This window comes from Jaculus jaculus, chromosome 8 (genome assembly GCF_020740685.1).
Source record: "Jaculus jaculus isolate mJacJac1 chromosome 8, mJacJac1.mat.Y.cur, whole genome shotgun sequence".
NCBI classification, from domain to species: domain Eukaryota; kingdom Metazoa; phylum Chordata; class Mammalia; order Rodentia; family Dipodidae; genus Jaculus; species Jaculus jaculus.
The window spans coordinates 812,180-831,541 of record NC_059109.1 but is presented as its reverse complement, the minus strand read 5'-3'; the positions used below and the strand labels follow the sequence as shown (position 1 = coordinate 831,541).

Below are 19,362 nucleotides of genomic sequence, written 5' to 3'. Positions count from 1 at the left end.
GCTGCTGCAAACCAACTCCAGATGCATGTAGCCACCTTGTGCATCTGGCTTGCTTGTGTCCTGGGAAATTAAACCTGGGTCCTTTGGCTTTGCAACCAAGCGCTTTAACCAGTAAGCCATTTTTCAAGCTCTAATTTATTTTGTGTTGTTTATTTGAGGTAGGGTCTCAGTGTAGCCTAAGCTGACTTGGAATCCACTATGTAGACTCAGGGTGGCCTTGAACTCATGGTGATCCTCTTACCTCTCCCTCCCGATTGCTGGGATTAAAGGTGTATGCCACCACACCTGTTTTTAAGTCAGTGTCTGCTATGTAGCCTAGGTTGGCCTGGAATTTAAAAATTATATTTATTTGTTTGAAAAAGAGGCAGAGAGAGAGAAAAAATGAACATGCCAGGACCTCTAGCCACTGCAAATGAACCAACGACCTTGTGCATCTATCTGGCTAATGTGGGTATTGGGGAATTGAGCCTGGGTCCTTAGGCTTTGCAGGTGAGCACCTTAATTGCTAAGCCATCTCTCCAGTCCATGGGATTTTTTTAGTTCTGGCTGGCCTCAAACTTGTGTTTGGAGCATTAGAATTACATGCATGCACCATCACACCCAGCAAATTGCTTTTTTTTTTGTTTGTTTGTTTTGCTTTTTTGTTTTTGCAAATTGCTGTTTTAAATGTTCCTAAGTATTTGTACTTACTAACAATTTGTTTAACAAGAACAGGTAGGCCATCCCTTGGCTTTGGCTAGGAAAGAAATATAGACAATCAATGTAGAGTCTGATTTAATTAGGAAGTTAAATAGCCCGGGTGGGGTACAGTGGCATCAAAACCTGACATGGGGTCTTTGGAGCACTGTCATTCATGGCAGTGTGGGGCTGGGAAGGGGAACAAGTCCTCCACAGCAAGGCACAGGCTATTTGGCAAGGAGAGAAGAGGGTGTCCCACTGCCAAAGGGCATGCTCAGGGAAGCCAGGTGAGGGGCATGCAGTGAGTTCGTTCAGGTCACTTTAGCACGAGGCTGGGCACTAGCGAGGGCCGAGGGCTCAGGCTGTCCGCAAAGGCTTGTTGTGGTTTACCTGGCAAAAAGACAAGAGTGATGACACGTGGAAACCAGGTACCTGTTCTCTCAGGCCTCCAATTAGATGAACGGGATCAAAGAGGACATGCTAGGCCAAGAGTCTTCTTCTTGGTGCCCCTTCTCCATGCATCAAAGTCTCTGAAGAGCCCAAGGGGGGCAGAGCTTTGTAGCAGATTCTCCTTAGCCCTGAATCTTCCACTCCAGGTTTCAAGGAGGTTCCAATGAGCCCAGCTTAAGGGTCACTGATATGAAACAAACTCTCATATATATATGTACTTTTATTTATTTATTATTTGAGGCATGGTCTCACTTTAGACCAGGCTGACCTAAAACTCTCTGTAGTCCCAGGTTAGCTTCACATTCACAGGGATCCTCTTATCTGTGCCTCGAGTGCTGGAATTAAAGGTGTGCACCACCACCTGGCTACCAACCTTTTTTTTTGAGGCAGAGTTTCACTCTAGCCTAGGGTGGTCCTAGAACACACAATGTTCCTCTTACTCGAGCTTCTTGAATTCTGGTATTACTCGCTCTAGCTCAGGTTGACCTGGAATTTACTATGCAGTCTCAGGGCGGCCCCGAATTTACGGCGATCCTCCCACCTCTGCCTCCTGAGTGCCAGAATTAAAGGTGTATACTACCATGCCCGGCTACATATGTATTTTTTTTATTGAATGCACACAAAACACTGCTGTTCTAAGCACTGTGTAAATAATCTCCCTAACACTCCAACAACAGGGTACTTTTCATCAGACCAATTTTAAATATTTTTAAAAATTTTATTATTTTTTTTAAAATTTATTTATTTGAGCGAAAGAGGCAGAGAGAGAGACACACACAGAGAGAATGGGCACGCTAGGGCTTCCAGCCATTGCAAATGAACTCCAGATGCATGTTCCACCTTGTGCAGTTGGCTTACATGGGTCCTAGGGAATTGAACTGAGGTCCTTTGGCTTTGCAGGCAAGCACCTTAACCTCTAAGCCATCTTTCTAGCCCCATCTGACCAATTTTAAAGTGGGGAAACAGAAGTCAGGGTAAACTACCCCAAGGTCAGAGAGCAGGCAATGGAGCCAGGAGTCATCTCAGATCAGTGCCCTGAGCTCTGATGTTTGCCATGACCCACAACACAGTAAACTGTGGCACCAAGGAAGGCAGTGATATGACTTGGAATGAATTAATTAGTAGTTTTCCTAGTAGGGTGTGTGGGACTCTGTAGACAGGTAGCCCCAGGCTGATGCCCCACTTTGCCACCTGTATGAGTAGGCTATGTTACTTAACATGTTGGAATTAGTTTATTTCTAAAATACTATACACCCTAAAGCCAGTTTGATTTAAAACAAAATGCATCAGTGCAGAATGTAGCATTATACCTGGCACCAAGAAAGTGATTCCCGGGCTGGAGAGATGGCTTAGAGGTTAAGGCACTTGCCTGTGAAACCTAAGGATTCAGGTTCAAGATCCCACATAAGCCAGATGCACATAGTGGCACATGCATCTGGAGTTCATTTCCAGTGGTTGGACAACCTAAAGTTCCCATTCTCTCTCCCCCTCCCTCTACCTCTCCTTTCTCTAATAAATAAATAAGTAACAAAATTAGGGCTGGAGAAATGGCTTAGTGGTTAATGCACTTGCCTGCAAAACCAAAGGACCCAGATTCCCCAGGACTCACATAAGCCAGATGCACAAGGGGGCGCACACGTCTAGAGTTCGTTTGCAGTGGCTGGAGGCCCTGGCGTGCCCATTCTCTTTCTCTCTCCCCCTGCCTACTTCTCTTTCTCAAATAAATAAAGAAAAATAAACAAATAAAAATTAAATTAAATTAATAAAAAAAGAAAGTGATTCCTATCATCAACCCCCAGGCCTACTGGGCACCAGTCAAATGCTGGGCCTGATGTGTCACAAGACATACAGGCAACTTAACAACACACAACACAACACTGACCCTCACCTGAGAGATGCTGACACCCGTGAGTCTCTCCACACTCTCTGGCAGGCGGCTTAGGATGTCCAATACTTCCCCAGTCACTTTGGCCGCCCCTATGGTACCATTTCCACTGGACACCAGCGTGATCTTATTGGCTGAGGTCAGGGGACCACTGATCTCTTCGGCCACCTAGTAAATAAAGGTGTCAGTGGAGCACTTGAGATCTGGCCACACCCTCCTCCAAAAAACTCACTTTGGGGGTGGAGAGATTGCTTAGCAGTTAAGGCGCTTGTCTGCAAAGCCAAATGATCCAGGTTCAATTCCCCAGGATCCACATAAGCCACAAAGTGGTGCATACATCTGGAGTTTGTTTGCAGTGGCTGAAGGCTCTGGTGCACCCATATGTATTCCCCCTCCCTCTCTCCCACCCCTCCTCTCTATATACATATGCCTCTCAAATAAATAAAGCTTAAGATAAAATAAAATTGGTATTAAAAAAAAAACTCACCCTGTACTTTAAGACCCTTGTCTACTTATCACCTCTCCTCACTCTGGTCACTGATTTATAGTTCTTAGTTCCCTAGTTCAATTTTCCCCACTCTCCCTCCTGGAGCCCCATAGCACCCCCAACCTGGGGCAGTTTCTCTAGCAGCATGTCCAGCTGGGCAGCCTCCTGGTACAGCTGGAACGCCTCTGCCTTCTTGGCCATCTGTTCAGCCTCGGCGCGTGCACGGGCCCCGATGGCAAAGGCCTCAGCTTCACCACGCATCTGAAGGTATAAGACAGTTGTGGTGAGACAGATGACACTCATTAAGAGACTCAAGGAGGGGGAGGAAATGATCATGGCTTATTGTCTACAATTGTGGACATGGTTGATAAAAGAGAGAGAAACTCTAGCTTAAGCAGACACCTCTAAACCACTCCTCCAGGGCAGCCAGGAGCCACCTCTTAACTCACCCGCACAGACTCGGCCTCCGCCTCAGCCTGCATGATCAGCTGAGACCTGGGGACAGAAGGGAAGGAGGTATGTTGCAACCTAACTTGCCTAAGAATCTCTGTGGCAAAGGAGCCAGGGGGGAGCTGGAAGGGGTCATTACTTCTCAGCCTCTGCCAGGCGTTCCAGCCTGTAGCGCTCGGCCTCCGCAGGTTTCCGCACCCGGGCCTCCAGCTCCTTCTCCCGGCGGGCAATCTCCTGCTCCTGCACCGCCACCTGCTGGGCCCGCTCCACTACCTGCACCTGCACCTTCTGCTCCTCGATCTGCTGCTTTGTCTTGGCCACCTGGGGGAGCAAGGGGCGCTGAGTCAGGGCTCCTGGGCACCTACTCTTCAGCCCTGACTGAGCACCCCCTGGAATAAATACAGTAGGGAACAGGAATAGGCCCTGGAACTCTGCTCTTAAATCTGCTCAGCCGGCCCAGCAGCCTCATCTCAAGACCAGAAGCAAGACAGCATCTGAAGTGAAGTGGCCTCATGAGCTTCCCCAGGGACAATGTCAAACGCAAAGCCAGGTGTGGTGGCGCGCACGCCTTTAATCCCAGCACTCTGGAGGCAGAGGTAGGAGGATCACTGAGTTGAGGCTACATAGTGAATTCCAGGTCAGCCTGAACTAGTGAGACCCTATCTCGAAAAACAAAACAAAAAAGCTTGCAAATTTCCCAAGGCAGCCTCAACATCAGCATGGTCCTGGTGCTTGCCCTCCTCCTCAGGTGGGGTAAGGCTTCCCTCCCAGTGCTCCCACATACATCCCACATCAGTTCTTCCACCTGAGTATCCCTCTAAGAATGTACATCCTGAGGGCACTAAAGCCCTTGGTGGCTATCTTCCAATCTCTACAGTCCTGTTTCCACCCCTCCACTTCCCTCTCTGCTGCAGGCATAGTGTGAGGCATCAACTCCAGCCCTGACCTCTGCAATAGCCTACTGACAATTTTGTGTATATGGGACTGGAGAGATGGCTTAGTGGTTAGGCACTTGCCTGGGAAGCCTAAAGATCCAGGTTTGATTCTACAGGTTCCACATAAGCCAGGTGCACATGGTGGCGCCTGCATCTGGAGTTCGTTTACAGTGGCTGGAAGCCCTAGAGTGCCCATTCTCATTCTCTCTCTCTCTCTCTCTCTCCCTCTCTCTGTAATAAATAAATAAAAATTTAAAATATAAATAAATGTTAAAATTGTGCATATGACACAAGTTCAAAAGGAAAAAGGAAGCATTGCAAAGGTTTCCTCCCCCCTCTTTCTTCAAACCACTTGGTTCCCTTCCTCAGAAGCAATTATTGTAACCAGTTCCTTGAGTGTCCTACCAGGGACACTCACAATTTTCCAGGCTGAGTGTATACAAAAAGTTACTGTAAAAAAAAAATTACTGCGGGGCATGGTGGAACAAGCCTTTAATCCCAGGACTGGGGAGGGAGAGGTAGGAGGAGGATCACCATAAATCTGAGGCCACCCTGAGACTATAGAGTGAATTCCAGGTCAGTCTGGGCTAGAGGGAGACCCTATACCTTGAAAGTTGCCCCCTCAAAAAAAAATTACTCTTTGCCAGGCATGGTGGTGTACACCTTTAATCCCAGCACTCAGGGAACAGGTAGGAGGATCACTGAGTTCAAGGCCAGCCTGAGACTACATAGTGAATTCCAGGTCAGCCTGGGCTAGAGCGAAACCCTACCTCAGGGGAAAAAATATCCCTTTTCTAATTTCTTCCTATTTTTGAGAAACAATCCTATGTAGCCCAAGTTGGCCTCAAACTCAGTATGTAGCTGAGAATGACCTTGTACTTCTGATCTTCCTGCCTGGATCTCCTAAGTGCCAGGCTCATAGGTGTGCACCACTACACTCAGTGTTTTGTTTGTTTGTTTATTTGCATGCAGAGCTACACAGAGAGAGAGACAGAGAAAGAAAATGGGAATACCAGTGCCTCTAGCCATTGCAAATGAACTCCAGACGTATGAACCACTTTGTGCAGCTGGTCTACGTGGGTACTGGGGAACTGAAATCAAGTTATTAGGCTTTGCAGGCAAGTGCCTTAACTGCTAAGCCATCTCTCAAGCCCTAAACTCAGTTTTTACGAACTGTTGAAAATCAAATCTAGGATTCATGCATACTAGGTGCCCCTGAAACTTTTTTTTATTTAAGCAGATTTTACTTTTTCATTACATTTTCTTTTCAAGATCCCACTCTAGCCCAAGATAACCTGGTACTCACTAAGTAGACCAGTTTGGTCCTGAACTCACAGTACCCCTGCTCAGCCTCCTAAGGGATTTGATTTATGGGTATGAGCAATATGCTGCCCAAACTTTTTTTTTTTTCCTTTCCTTTCTTCCTCCCTCCTTTCTGCCCATTTTGTTTCTAAGGTAGCATCCACTCTAGCCGAGGCTGACCTGTAACTCACTCTGTAATCTCAGGCTGGCCTCAAACGCACAGTGCTCCTTCTACCTCTGCCTTCAGGGTGCTGGGATGACGCGTGGGGCAGCATAGCTGTTGGGACACGTTTTGTGACTGCCAAGCTCATCCATGCACCATCAGCCCTACAAACCTCAGGAGAAGTAACGGTCCAGCTACCTTCCACTAGGCCATCTGCTTACTCCACATAATGTACCTTGTATTTCAACCCTTTTCTGTGCGGGACTGGCTGCTCTCCACATTGTGTGCTAGGTCACCCTCTCCTGGATTGGCAGGTAGCCTTACTTCCTCTCTCCCTTCCCAGTCTTCATCTTTGATAGCTCGCTCTCTCTCAGTAATTTTCTTTTTCTTCTTCTTTCTCTCTTTTTTGTTTTTGGAGGGGTGGTTGAAGTAGAGTATCAATCTAGCCCAGGCTGACCTGGAATTCATTATGTAGTCTCAGGCTAGCCTTGAACTCACAAATGCTAGAATTAAAGGCATACACTACCATGCCGGCTCTCTTGGTAATTTTTTAAAATTCATTTTATTTTATTTGAGAGACAGAAAGAAACAGGCCGGGAGAGGGAGTGGGGGAGAGAAACAATGGGTGCGCTAGGGCCTCTAGACGCTGCAAACAGCAAACAAACCCAGACGCATACACTACCTTGTGCATCTGTGTGGGTCCTGAGGAATTGAACCTGGGTCCTTTTATTTTAATTTTTTTTAAATTTATTTAAGAGCGACAGAGAGAAAAAGAGAGAATAGGCACACCAGAGCTTCCAGCCTCTGTAAATGAACTCCAGATGCATGTGCCCCCTTGTGCATCTGGCTAACGAGGGTCATGGGGAATTGAGCCTTGAACCAGGGTCCTTAGGTTTCACAGGCAAGTACTTAACCGCTAAGCCATCCTCCAGCTTTTTTTTTTTTTTTTTCGAGGTAGGGTCTCACTCTAGCCCAGGCTGACCTGGAATTCACTATGGAGTCTCAGGTGGCCTCAAACTCATGGCAAGCCACCTACCTCTGCCTCCCAAGTGCTAGAATTAAAGGTATATGCCACCATGCCTGGCTTGAACCTGGGTCCTTTGGCTTTGCAGGCAAGTGCCTTAACTGCTAAGCTATTTCTCTAGCCTTCTTGGTCATTTTTGAAGCTGGGTCTCACTCAAGTTTAGGTTGACCTGGAACTCAACTCTGTAGTCCCAGGCAGGCCACAAACTCACAGTGATACTCCTGCTTCACCCTCCTAAGTGCTGGGATTAAAGGCCTATACCACCATGCCCAGCCATGACATTTTTTTTAATCAGCCAATCAATATACAATCTTGGTCTGGGGAGATGTTTCAGTGGGTGAAGAAGTTTGTGTGCAAAGCCTGATGGTCTGGTTTCCATTTCCCAGTCCCCACATAAAAATCACATATACAACATGGCACATTTGGCTGGAGTCCATTTGTGGTGGGAAAAGGCCTGGCACACCCATTCTCTCTGCAGCAGGACATGATGGCATGTGCCTTTAATCCCAGCACTGGGGAGGAAAGGTAGGTGGCTCTCTGGGAGTTTGAGGCTACCCTGGTACTGCATAGTGAATTCCAAATTAGCATGGGCTACAGTGAGACCCTACCTCGAAAAACCAAATAATAATCCTCCTACCTCTGCCTCCCGAGTGCTGGGATTAAAGGCATGTGCCACCACGTCTGGCCTAATAACAATAAATTTTTAAGGCATGGTGGTGTACGCCTTTAATCCCAGCACTCAGGAGGTAGAGGTAGGAGGACAGCTCTGAATTCAAAGCCAGTCTGGGACTACAGAGTGAATTCCAGGTCAGCCTGGGCTAGAGTGAGAACCTACCTGGAAAAAATATATATATAAATGTGTGTGTGTGTATTAATCTTTCCAGGCATTCTAGTACTTGGGAGCTAGAGATGTGTATAGGGGGGCTAACTGAATTTGAGGCCAGTCTGAGATTGCATAGTGAATTCCAGGTTAGCCTAGGCTAGAACAAGACCCTACCTTGAAAAAAATAAAAAACAGTTGAGCATGGTGGCACATGTCTTTAATTCAGCCCTTGGGAGACTGAGGTAGGAGGCTTGCCATGAGTTCAAGGTCACTCTGAGACTACATAGTGAATTCCAGGTCAGCCTGGGCTACAGGGAGACCCTACCTCAAACAAACAAACAAACACAAACCAAAAAAAGACACCTTATAAAATATGTATCTAGTTGAAGCATTGGGATGGAGTATGTGGCAAACACCACTGTAATTCGTGCTGAACAAAGCTTACCTAGACACTTTGTCCATAAAGTCACATGGCAGGCTCTTGTGCTAAGGGACTACAGATAGCACCTCACCACTATGTCTGGATGCCATTTTATTTTGTGTGGTATGTACTGGGAATGGAACCAAAGGCCTCACACATGCTAGGCAAAAGCTCGAACAATGAACTACACCCTCCGCTCAGGGGACCATGTTATACTATAAATGACAACAAGAACAAAAATGGAAAAACCATGTCATTCATATGCAAGTGACTGTTGACAACATGAGAGCTGAAGAAGGCAGAACATCTCATTTGAACTCATGGGGACACTGCACATCAGCAGCTGGAATTCCTCAACACTGTGTGTAATGTCCATGAACAACCACGAGAGTGCCACAAGGACTGGTGGGGGCTACACACGAATCTTGGCAATTAAATTCACAAATACAGAATCCAACTGTAGCTGCTTGTAACACCAAGGTTGCCCACAGATCATTTTGCAGGACACAAGACCTAAGCCTCTATTTCCCTTCCTTAAGCCCTTCTTTCATTACCAAGGCTGCTGTTAGCCTTGGAGTATCCTGTGTGCAAATGAGAAAGGGTAACCCTTCTTGGAGATTCGTGTCCCAGCTCACAGCTTGGCAAGTGGAATACAGGCTGCATTTCTTGCCTGCAGGCAGGAGAGTGGCACAAGGCATGGTCTGCCCCAAACCAGCCCAGTCCTCTCAATCATTGCCACTCATGGCCTTTATTTTTTCAGTTGATGTCTGAGGGTCTTGTTTTTTTTAGGTGGGGAACTGGTATTTTTGAGGTAGGGTCTCACTCTAGCCCAGGCTGACCTGGAATTCACTATGGAGTCTCAGGGTGGCCTCGAACTTTCGGAGATCCTCCTACTTGCCTCCCAAGTGCTGGGATTAAAAGCATGTGCCAGCATGCCCAGCAAATGTTTTAATTTTATAATGTCTTTTCTCCTATGGAGGAGATGGGCAAGAACTCAGGACCAGAGTTAAGATCCAAGGTCAAGGCCTCTCCCAAGACAGAGGTCTGAAAAGGAAGGGTCAACAAGTAGCCTGGCCATCTGTCCAGGCGCAGCTCTTACCTGAAGCTGATAGGCTAGGTCAGCTTGCGCTCGGCGGGTGTTAACCTCGATGTCATAGGTGGCCTTCTTCAACTCGTAATCCCTCTGTGCCTTAGCCATCTCAATTTCACTCAGGTACTGGGCAGACACCTTTTCCTGTTTGGCCTTGGCCTCCTAAGTCAAGGTGGTGAAGACCACAGGTAAAAGCCTGCTACCCACCAGGTTTCTCTGCTTCCACCTAGCTCTGCCAGCTCCTTCTATTCCCTCATCCCATTTCACCAGGTATCCAACAAACCCATGGTAACTAAACAACCCCCAATCAGTCTCACCCGGATCCCAGCATCTCTCTTGGCCTCTGCTTCCCCAATCCGAGCATCTTTTTGGACTTGTGCTGTGCGAGCCTTCCCCAGAGAGTGCAAATAATCCTATGGGAGAAGTGTGGTAAAAAGAGTCCTCAGGAGGGCTTAAGAGATGGGATCAGGGGCTGAGGACAGGGCTCATTGGTTAAAGGTACTTGCGTGCAAAGCCTGCCGACCAAGGCTTAATTTCCTGTAAAGCCAGATGCACAAATTGGTAAGCCCATACGTCTGGAATTTGTCTTGCTTGCTCTCTCAAATAAAAATATTGCTCCCCCAACCCCCAGGTAGGATTTCACTCTAGTCCAGGTTAACCTGGAATTCACTATATAGTCTCAGAGTGGTCTGGAATTCATGGTGATCCTTCTACCTCTACCTCCCAAGTGCTGGGATTAAAGGCATATGCCACCATGCCCAACCCTCAAATCAATGATATTAAAAGGGGGCTGGAGACGTGGCTCAGACTGAAGGCCTGGGTTTGATTTCCCAGTACCCATGTAAAGCCAGATGCACAGGGGAGCACATGTTTATTTGCAGTGGCAGCAGGCCCTGGCATGCCCATTCTCTCTCTTTCCCTCCTCTCTCTGCTTGCAAATAAATAATAAATAAAATATTTTTTAAGATAGTAAACAAAGAGATAGCATCAACCACCCATCCACACATCATCTTTTTGTGGTGCTAAGGATGGAACCCAGTGCTTCTATCACCTTAGGCAAGTGCTCTGTGTTAAACCACAGCTCAGTATCTGCTTCCCCTGCCCCCCTGAGGTAGGGTCTCACTCTAGCTCAGGCTGACCTGGAATTCACTATGTAGTCTCAGGGTGGCCTTGAACTCATAGCAATCCTCCTACCTCTGCCTCCTGAGTGCTGTGATTAAAGGTGTGCACCACCATGCCCAGCATAGGACCTGCTTTTTGGAAGACAAGTTTTGTTAGCCCAAGCTGGCCTGGAACTCACTATGCAGCTCAGGTTGGCCTTGAACTCTAATCCTCCTGTTTCAGCCTTCTCAGTGCAGGCATTACAGGCTTACAGCAGTATGCCCGGCTCAGGTGCTCCATTTTACCTGGTCATCGTGAATGTCCTTCAGAGTGTAGCTAACCACGCTGATGCCCATGTTGACCAGGTCTGAGGAAGCCACTTTGAAAACCTGCTCTGAGAACTTCTGTCTGTCCTTATAGATCTCCTAGGAAGAGTGGTGGGAAGAAGGAACTTGAGCTCTCAAACCCATCTCTCTCAAATGAACTGGGTCTTAGGTTCCTGTCGTCCTGGCATCCCATGTCCAGCCCTTCCTCAGACCCACCTCCACAGTCATGTGGGCCATGATAGCCCTCTGGTGGCCCTCCAGTGTCTCCAGTGCAATGTGGGCGATCTCAGCCTCTGTCTTTCCCAGGAACATCTGGCAAGCAGCTGCTAACATCTCCTTGTTCTGCCCCTGGATTTTCACCTGCAGCCAGAGTAGGGACAGGAAGGTTAGGTGGTGGTGGGGTCTCTTAGAAGCTAGAGAGGAAGCAGGGTGAAGAAAGGCACAGCCAAGTGCCTTGGGGGTGGCATGAGATGAGACTAGCAGAGAGGCAGAGAATGGAAGAAATCTGGGGTCAGAAGATCATTAATGTCTAGGAGGGAGATGATGGGGGTGGACTTTGGGGCAAAGGCTCTGAAAGCCTCACCTGGGCTATGCCCGTGACTGAGATGGGGACCCCATGGCGAGTGTAAACCTTTTCACTCTTGACATTGAGGGTCAATGTGTTGAGAGAGATCCTAAGGGAAAAAGAAGGGGCCGACAGTAAGGAAAAGAGCAGACAGAAAACCCGAGTTCCCCGCCTTGGGTCTGTTTTCCTACCTACCTCTGGATTTGCTGAATGCAAGGTAGGACAAAAACTCGGCCTCCTGCCACCATGACTGGGGGGCTCCGACAGAACCCTGAAAGTCGAGGGCATAGTGTGGGCGTGGTAGTGCTGAAATGTATTCGATTTAAGACTAGGAGATGGAGGACAGAACAACTACGAAGAGAATGTGGGAGCTGGGGGGCAGGGAGCAGCCTGGATCTGAAGACGGCGGATGGGAATCACCATCCAGAACATCACGGAAGCTAATGGGGAAGAGGATGGACTTACAGGGTCTGACGGGGGGAGGGTCCCTGGCTGGGAAGACACTACTTACCCGAGACCACCATGGCCTCATTGGGCCCACAAGTAAAAAACATGGTTCAACAGCAGCTGGAGGAGAGGGAGAGGAAGCCTTTGCAACAGGGGAAGGGGCGCTGTGGCACCCATCATTTCCTTTTCCCGTCAGCCTAACAGTCTGCACCTGCCACCGCCCACTCCCTTCCGCGCGAAGTGACATCCTCACGATCCCCAGGGACCCCTCGCCGCGCCCCTCGGGTTCTGCTATCCGACAAAGCTGTCCCGCACCCAGGGGTCCGTAGACTCTTCCGCACACTGTGGGCTCCTCGGCAGCCCCAGGCACCGCCTCCCCTCCCCCACTCACCTTCCGGGACGCGGGCAGCGGTCCCGCCGGGGTCCCTGGAAGGCGGGAGACGCAGAGAAGCCAAGCCGAGCCGAGCCGAGCCGAGCCTGGGCTGTGCCCGCCCTCTAGGAAGCTGCGCCCGCGACCCCCACCGGCCAGGCCGCACCCTGTTGCTGCGGCAGACGCGACCCCGCCCCGCCGCCGCCCAACACCTCGGCCCGCTAGCTCGGCCCGCCCTTTTCCCGGCAGGCCCCGCTCGCGTCTGCGGTTCTGCAGCTCCCAGAGCGCCCGGAGCAGCTGCCAGGCGCGCCACCTCCCGCCCGGGCCCGCCCACCAGCCCTCCCGACGCCCGGGCCCGCCCACCAGCCCTCCCGACGCCCGGGCCCGCCCACCAGCCCTCCCGACGCCCGGCCCCGCCCACCAGCCCTCCCGACGCCCGGCCCCGCCCACCAGCCCTCCCGACGCCCGGCCCCGCCCACCTGCCCTCCCGACGCCCGGCCCCGCCCACCTGCCCTCCCGACGCCCGGCCCCGCCCAGCCACCTTGACCCCGCCCCCAGGAGCGGGCGGGGCGCCGTGACTCAGCCGAGTTGCCACATCGTGGATTCGCCCCGGGTTACCCGGGAAAACCGCGCACCCGGCCTTGAGCTACATCCGCTGGCCGGATCTGAGTCTGTGACTCCAAGAAGGGATTTGGGGGCGTCGGGGAAGGGGTGCAGGCCGAAAAACCCAACAGCCTCCCGCCAGCCTTTGCGCACGAAAGACAGACAGACAACAGTAAGGACTGCACATCCAGTTTATTCATGTTCACAGAACATACAGGGCGACCCCGCAGACTCGGAGACCCACCGCGCACGGTTATTCCAAAGCCTCTAGCAGACCTAGAGCTGAGATGGAGGAAAACGAGTGTCGCCCCTAAAACCAACGACCCGCCACCATACCATGTCTGACTCCCTTCCATCCGAGTCCCGACCCCCCACTCTGCCTCACCAACCCTATAAATCAATAAATATCAAAAACGTCTTCATTACAGCAGGGGAGCCTATCTCGCACCCTTGCATAAGTTAAAAAATAAATATTACATACAGCCGTCCCTCAGCTAGGAGGATACTCATAAATACATATAAATATTAATTAAGAGCAGAAGAACGCCGCTGTCCTTCACCCCTGGGCCGCCCGGGCTCGTCGCAGGCTCGGGCTCACGCCCAGCGGCAGTCGGTTTCTCCGCCGTAGTGTCGCGAGTTCGAGTCCCCTCGGAGGTCCCAGTGTGGGATACGCTCTGTGCGCACCAGATACGCCCGGTGTGTCTTGGGTTTTTCTTCCGACTCTTCTGGAGTGTGTGGAGACATCACGGTTAGAAGGCAGCCGGGTTTTGCTGCAGAAAGGCGCTGAGGTCCAGAGCGTAGTCCGAGGGCTCCGAGGTCAGGTTCAGGGAGTCGAGGACTGGGGGCGCGGGGACGGGCGCAGGGGACGCGGCAGTGCTGGGGACGTCCTCCGGGGTCAGAGGCGTCGAAACGCCCTCCTCAGCCATCAGGATCTGGCAGAAGATGATGGTGAGGAGGAGGAAGAGGAGCCTCTTGGCAGGGTTCGGCTCCTCGGTTGGCAGCTGGCGCCGAACCTGTGAGGGTTGGACGACAAAAGTGGCGAAGGTCAGATCAAGGCACCCGGCGTCGTCCGGTCAATTATTTGAGGTCCCAGGGTGGCCAGTGCCCCGAAAGTCCACTCGACCGATACTCACCACTGGGGGGTAGAGGACCCTCCGGCTGCGTTTGCGATGCCCGCGAGCGGCGCTCGGTCGAGCGGTGGAGACCGCCGCCGGCTCCGGGAGAGGATCGAAGGTGAAGATCTCGGGGCCGGAGCCCCGCCGGAGCTCCAGGCTAGTGGTCGGAGCCGGGGCTGGAGCCCGCAGGCCAGTCATGGTGGGAAGCGCGTTGCGGGAGTGACACATGGTGAGATGCGGGCGAGGGAAGGATGTGCCTGGCCAGGCAAGGAGCAGCTCTTATATCTTCAGAGAACCCCGCCCCTCGCTGCAGGGGAGCGGTTGGCTGCAGCCGGCTGGAAATTCCGACCAGGAAGCAAAGGGAGTGGGCGGAGCCTCTCGGCCGATGCCTAGGTGCCCCAGCTCACGTTGAGCCCTGAATGCGGGTGGGTGACACCCCTGGGGGCTAGCACATGTTGAGACATGTGGCTAACTGGAGGGGGCTTCCAAGACGTTACAGCCACCTTGGTGGGGGGAAGCCTAGCAGGATCCAGGAGTGAATGTAAGCATGGTCCCACATTAATTTAATTAATGCCCAAGAGACGCTACATAGGAGGGGAAGTCACTGCAAAAACTTCAAGAACGAACAGGCTAGCTAGCACACACAGACGCAGCCCAGTCTGCCTTAGTACATAGGAAAACACATGCACATAAGCCGAGTGTAGTGGTGCATGCCTTTAATCCCAGCACTTGGGAAGCAGAAGTAGGAGGATCACCATGAGTTCAAGGCCAGCCTGAGACTACATAGTGAATTCCAGGTCAGCCTGAGCTACAGCAAAATCCTACCTTGAAAAGAAGGAAACAAAAGCAGAGTGAACTCCAGGTCATCCTGGGCTTTAACAGCCTGGCTCAGCTGTTAAAGAGGCTTTCTTACAAAGCCTGCCAGCCCAGGTTCAATTCCTCAGTATCCACGTAAAGCCAACCAGGTGCCCAAAGTGGCACTTGAAGAGAGCAGAGACTGTGGTGTGCCCATTCTCTCCCCCCTCTCTCTCAAATAAATAAAACTATTAAAAGAAAAAAAAAAAAAAGGGAGAAAACTGAGTGTTGAAGGGACCTGAGGAGTTAGAGGTCATACTGATAAATTGTCAAAGAAGAGTGGCATTTGAGATGACCTCAAACAATAGTGGAATATGACACATTCAGATGTAAAGGATGACTGTAAAAGAGGATGGAATCAGCATAGGCCTTGAGCTGGAAAAGTACAGGATGCATTTGGAGGAATCACAAACAAAACAAATCTCAGAGTAAGTTTCCTGTGAAGGAGTAGTGGGAAGTGACAGTGGCTGAGGGTGGGGTATGGGGAGCTTGGCAGAGAGGAGAGAGGTTCCCTGGCAGGACAAGAAGCCTGAGTTTGACTCTGGGATCATGGAGCTCAGGGATAAAATAAAAGAAAGGCAGGTTAAGCCTCGGAGCTCAGTGGAATGAGAATATATGTCCATCTTCATCCTGGAGGGGAAGAGACTGAGGCAGGAGGCAGGAGCTGCTGCAGGGCCTCAAAATAAGAGGGTCACAAGAACCTGAAAGGGATGCAAGAGACATTCCTATTGTAAGAGCAGCAGAATTTGGTGATGAGATGGGTGTTACTGGGGGAAGGGTTCATAGGGGCTTTCTGATAACAAGATATAGCTGGCTCCAGGGGTCTGACATGCATAGGTTTAGAACTTTACCCCACACAACCTTGGTGAGTACAGGACTCTTTCCATTGTTCCATCAGACTATGGCACACATGTCATTGTGTCCTCCACAGAACCCTGCACAATGCCTATAGGGTATATTTCCTCAATGACCTTGTTAAATAAAAGATGCTTTAATCCTAGCACTCAGGAGGCAGAGGTAGGAGGATTGCCGTGAGTTCAAGGCCACCCTGAGACTACAGAGTTAATTCCAGGTCAGCCTGGACCAGAGTGAGACCCTACCTTGAAAAACAAAAAACAAAAAAAAAAAAAAAAAAAAAAAAAAAGGAAGGGGCTGAAGAGATGACTCTGTGGTTGAAAGCTCTTGCTTGCAAAGCCTAAGGATCTGGGTTTGATTCTCCAGTACCCACGTAGAGCCAGATTCACAGAGTGGTGCATGATCCTGGAGTTTCTTTGCGGTGGCAGGAGGCCCTGGTGCACCCATACTCTCTCTCTCAAATAAACACATAAAACTATTTTTTAAAATTTATTTATTTGCCAATCAGAGAGAGAAAAGAAAGACAGAGAATGGGTATGCCAGGGCCTCTAGCCACTGCAAATGGACTCCAGATGTATGCACCACTTTGTGTATCTGGCTTTATGTGGGTACTAGGAATTGAACTTGGGTTGTTGGGTCCTGCAGGTAAAGCCTTAACCACTGAGTCATCTCTCCAGCCCCCTAAATTTATTTATTTACTTATGATTTTTCAAGGTAGGGTCTCACTCTAGCCCAGGCTGACCTGGAATTCACTGTGTATTCTCAGGGTGGCCTCGAACTCATGGTGATCCTCCTACCTCTGCCTCCCAAGTGCTGGGATTAAAGGCATGAGCCACCACGCCCAGCTTCCCAAAATTATTTTTAAAAATATTCAGGGACCGGAGAGATGGCTTAGCAGTTAAAAGTACTTGCTTACAAAATAGCCTGCTGGGGCCAGCGTAGTGGCGCACGCCTTTAGTCCTAGCACTCAATGTGGCAGGGAGGCAAAGGTAGGAGGATCTCTGTGAGTTCGAGGCCATCCTGAGAATCCATAGTGAAATCCAGGTCATCCCGGGCTAGAGCAAGACCCTGCCTCAAAAAACAAAAACAAGAACAAGCCGGGTGCAGTGGCTCATGCCTTTAATCCCAGCACTCGGGAGGTAGAGATAGGAGAATCACCATGAGTTCGAGGCCACCCTGAAACTACACAGTGAATTCCAGGTCAGCCTGGGCTAGAGTGAGACCCTATCTCCAAGAACAAAAGAAAAGAAAAGAAAAGAAAAGAAAAGAAAAGAAAAGAAAAGAAAAGAAAAGAAAAGAAAAGAAAAGAAAAGAAAAAGCCTGCTGGCCCGGGGTTCAATTCCCCAATACCCATGAAAAGCCAGATGCACAAAGTGGTGCATATGTTCAGAGTTCATTTACAATGGCAGGAGGCCCTGGTGTGCCCATTCTCACATGCACTTTTGTTGTTGTCTTTTGAGGTAGGTTCTCACTGTAGCTTAGGCTGACCTGGAATTCACTATGTAGTCTCAGGGTGGCCTCAAACTCATGGTGATGCTCTTACCTCTGGCTCCCAAGTGCTGGGATTAAAGGTGTGTGCCACAGCCTGGCTCTCAAACTAGCCCTTTTAATCACTGAGCAATCTCCCGACTCTTACATATCACTTTGCTTTGTATTTATGACCCCAGTCTAAACTCATTCATCTTATATAGACCTCTTCCTGGCAGTCATAAACACACCTCCTCCACAAAGATACCTTTTCCCACATCTGCCTTTCACACCTGTCAGGATATATCTGAGCAAGGCCTGTAAACTTGCCCACACTCTCATTCTAAGACAAACCACACACTACACTGTGACCAACCAAAATATTAAATGTGAACAGATTCTCATGTGCATACATAAGTTGAGGGTGTAGAGGAACTGGTGATGTTGAAAGAAAACTGGTGGGAGAAGCATGAAGGCCCCCAGAGTGAGGAATGCAAAACTTGTTTATGATGGAAAATTTCTGCAGGGCATCAGGCAGGGGAGGGGAAAGGAAAAGGACCTCAGGGTCAGGTCTCAAGACTATCTCCCACATCTGGAATCTGGGTCTCCAGCTGGGGCTACTTAGCCTTGCTGTCCTCCCAGCACAGAAAGACCTTTCTTGTGGCAAGGCCAGAAAAAGATAAAAAGGTCTAAAGAATCCAGATTGCTGCTCTTCCTTCTCTCCCAATCTCAACCCCCCCCCCCTTTGCCCTGTTCCTACCTGCCACCCAGGAAGCTAGGGAAGGGGTAAGAGTGAATCATTAAACCAGTGAGGGGGTGAGGGCTGAGGGCAGGGGATGAGTTAAGGCCAGGAAGTGCCAGGGGCTGAGAGTAGCAGCTGGACCGGTTCCCACTGCTCTCATGCTAGAGAATTCTAGCGCTCTTGTCTTCTTCCCTTTCTTCCTGAAGATCATCATGTTCCTTCATTTCATTCCTTTGTCCTGGTCTCTGGCATTCCTTTCTCAGCCCTTGTTTGTGTGTCTCATAGCAGTAGAATTGCTGTTTCATGTATTTGTTTACTTGGGTTTTTGGTGCTGGAGGTTGAATCCAAGACCTCACACTTGCTCACATGCTCTCTACCACTGGGCTACCCTGTCAGCCTGCATTTGTTTTCTTGTTTTTTCCCTCTCCTGAAATACATGATCTTCAGGAGTGACATACTCATCTGCTCTTCTCTATAACTTTGTCATAGTCCTCGGTACATGGCCTGGCTCCCGTAGGGACTTAATAAATATATAAATAAATACATTTATTTATTTGTTTTTGAGGTAGAGTCTTTCTGTAGCCCAGGCTGACCTAGAATTTACTATGTAGTCTCATGGTGGCCTTAAACTCATGGTGATCCTCTTACCTCTGCTTCCCAAGTGAGTGCCAGAATTAAAGGTGTGTGCCACCACACCAGGCAAAATCCAACTCTTTTTTTTTGTTGTTTTGTTTTGTTTTGTTTTTTCGAGGTAGGATCTCACTCTAGTCCAGGCTGACCTGGAATTCACTATGGAGTCTTAGGGTGGCCTCGAACTCACAGTAATCCTCCTACCTCTGCCTCCTGAGTGCTGGGATTAAAGGCGTGCACTACTATGCCCGATAAAATCCAATTATTTTGAGGCGCTAAACTTCAACCCCAGAGATATCTGTCTGTCCAGCTCTATCCTTCCAGAGGCCATTACACTTCCTGTTCAAAGTAGAGGCTTGGAGATGCTCTGCTGGTCTGTTGTGGAATCAGAAGCCAATGTGCGAGAGAAACGGCTCTGTCCTTTGCCCCTATCATGCCCTTAGCACAGAAGTAGGCCAGGTCTACTAGCTCATCTGGAGCACTACTTCGTTGGTGACCATGGCTGAATGGAGGAGTCAAGGGGCTGGGAAATGGGGTGAGAGTAGACTGAGCCGGTGAAAGGGAGACCCGTTTTAAAG

The 19,362-nt window shown here is 49.8% G+C and overlaps 3 protein-coding genes across 4 annotated transcripts; 1 reads left to right on the top strand and 2 right to left on the bottom strand.

Annotated features, from left to right (window-relative positions):
• Positions 1-757: 757 nt before the first annotated feature.
• Positions 758-12,687, bottom strand: Flot1 (flotillin 1). 2 transcript variants are annotated; one of them, XM_004671896.3, is made up of 13 exons: positions 12,539-12,687; positions 12,212-12,267; positions 11,896-11,971; positions 11,719-11,809; positions 11,352-11,495; positions 11,115-11,234; positions 10,026-10,121; positions 9,718-9,870; positions 4,090-4,271; positions 3,950-3,995; positions 3,624-3,761; positions 3,017-3,181; positions 758-1,068 (listed from the first exon to the last, which is right to left on the bottom strand). In XM_004671896.3, exons 2-13 carry the CDS (start codon positions 12,252-12,254, stop codon positions 1,036-1,038), a joined length of 1,287 nt encoding a protein of 428 aa, XP_004671953.1. In that variant the 5' UTR covers positions 12,255-12,267; positions 12,539-12,687; the 3' UTR covers positions 758-1,035. The 2 variants fall into 2 exon arrangements, with proteins under 2 accessions (XP_004671953.1, XP_045011609.1); XM_045155674.1 differs by lacking the exons at positions 11,719-11,809; positions 12,539-12,687 and having other exon boundaries at positions 12,212-12,266.
• Positions 12,253-13,095, top strand: LOC123462772 (basic proline-rich protein-like). The gene is made up of 2 exons (XM_045156046.1): positions 12,253-12,313; positions 12,410-13,095. Exons 1-2 carry the CDS (start codon positions 12,253-12,255, stop codon positions 13,093-13,095), a joined length of 747 nt encoding a protein of 248 aa, XP_045011981.1.
• Positions 13,096-13,297: 202 nt separating this feature from the next.
• Positions 13,298-14,486, bottom strand: Ier3 (immediate early response 3). The gene is made up of 2 exons (XM_004671893.2): positions 14,254-14,486; positions 13,298-14,133 (listed from the first exon to the last, which is right to left on the bottom strand). Exons 1-2 carry the CDS (start codon positions 14,461-14,463, stop codon positions 13,870-13,872), a joined length of 474 nt encoding a protein of 157 aa, XP_004671950.1. The 5' UTR covers positions 14,464-14,486; the 3' UTR covers positions 13,298-13,869.
• Between the last annotated feature and the right edge of the window lie 4,876 nt (positions 14,487-19,362).

What these genes read in the sequence shown, in the direction of transcription:
- LOC123462772 (XM_045156046.1), top strand. Translation starts at nt 12,253, where the DNA reads ATGGTTCAACAGCAGCTGGAGGAGAGGGAGAGGAAGCCTTTGCAACAG. An exon ending in GCAACAGGGGAAGGGGCGCT is followed by an intron (nt 12,314 to 12,409) that starts GTGGCACCCATC and finishes CACGATCCCCAG; the next exon opens with GGACCCCTCGCCGCGCCCCT.
- Ier3 (XM_004671893.2), bottom strand. Translation starts at nt 14,463, where the DNA reads ATGTGTCACTCCCGCAACGCGCTTCCCACCATGACTGGCCTGCGGGCT. An exon ending in GGGTCCTCTACCCCCCAGTG is followed by an intron (nt 14,134 to 14,253) that starts GTGAGTATCGGT and finishes CAACCCTCACAG; the next exon opens with GTTCGGCGCCAGCTGCCAAC.
- Flot1 (XM_004671896.3), bottom strand. Translation starts at nt 12,254, where the DNA reads ATGTTTTTTACTTGTGGGCCCAATGAGGCCATGGTGGTCTCGG. An exon ending in TGCATTCAGCAAATCCAGAG is followed by an intron (nt 11,810 to 11,895) that starts GTAGGTAGGAAA and finishes TTTTTCCCTTAG; the next exon opens with GATCTCTCTCAACACATTGA. An exon ending in CGGGTGTCAGCATCTCTCAG is followed by an intron (nt 1,069 to 3,016) that starts GTGAGGGTCAGT and finishes TCTTTTTGCCAG; the next exon opens with GTAAACCACAACAAGCCTTT.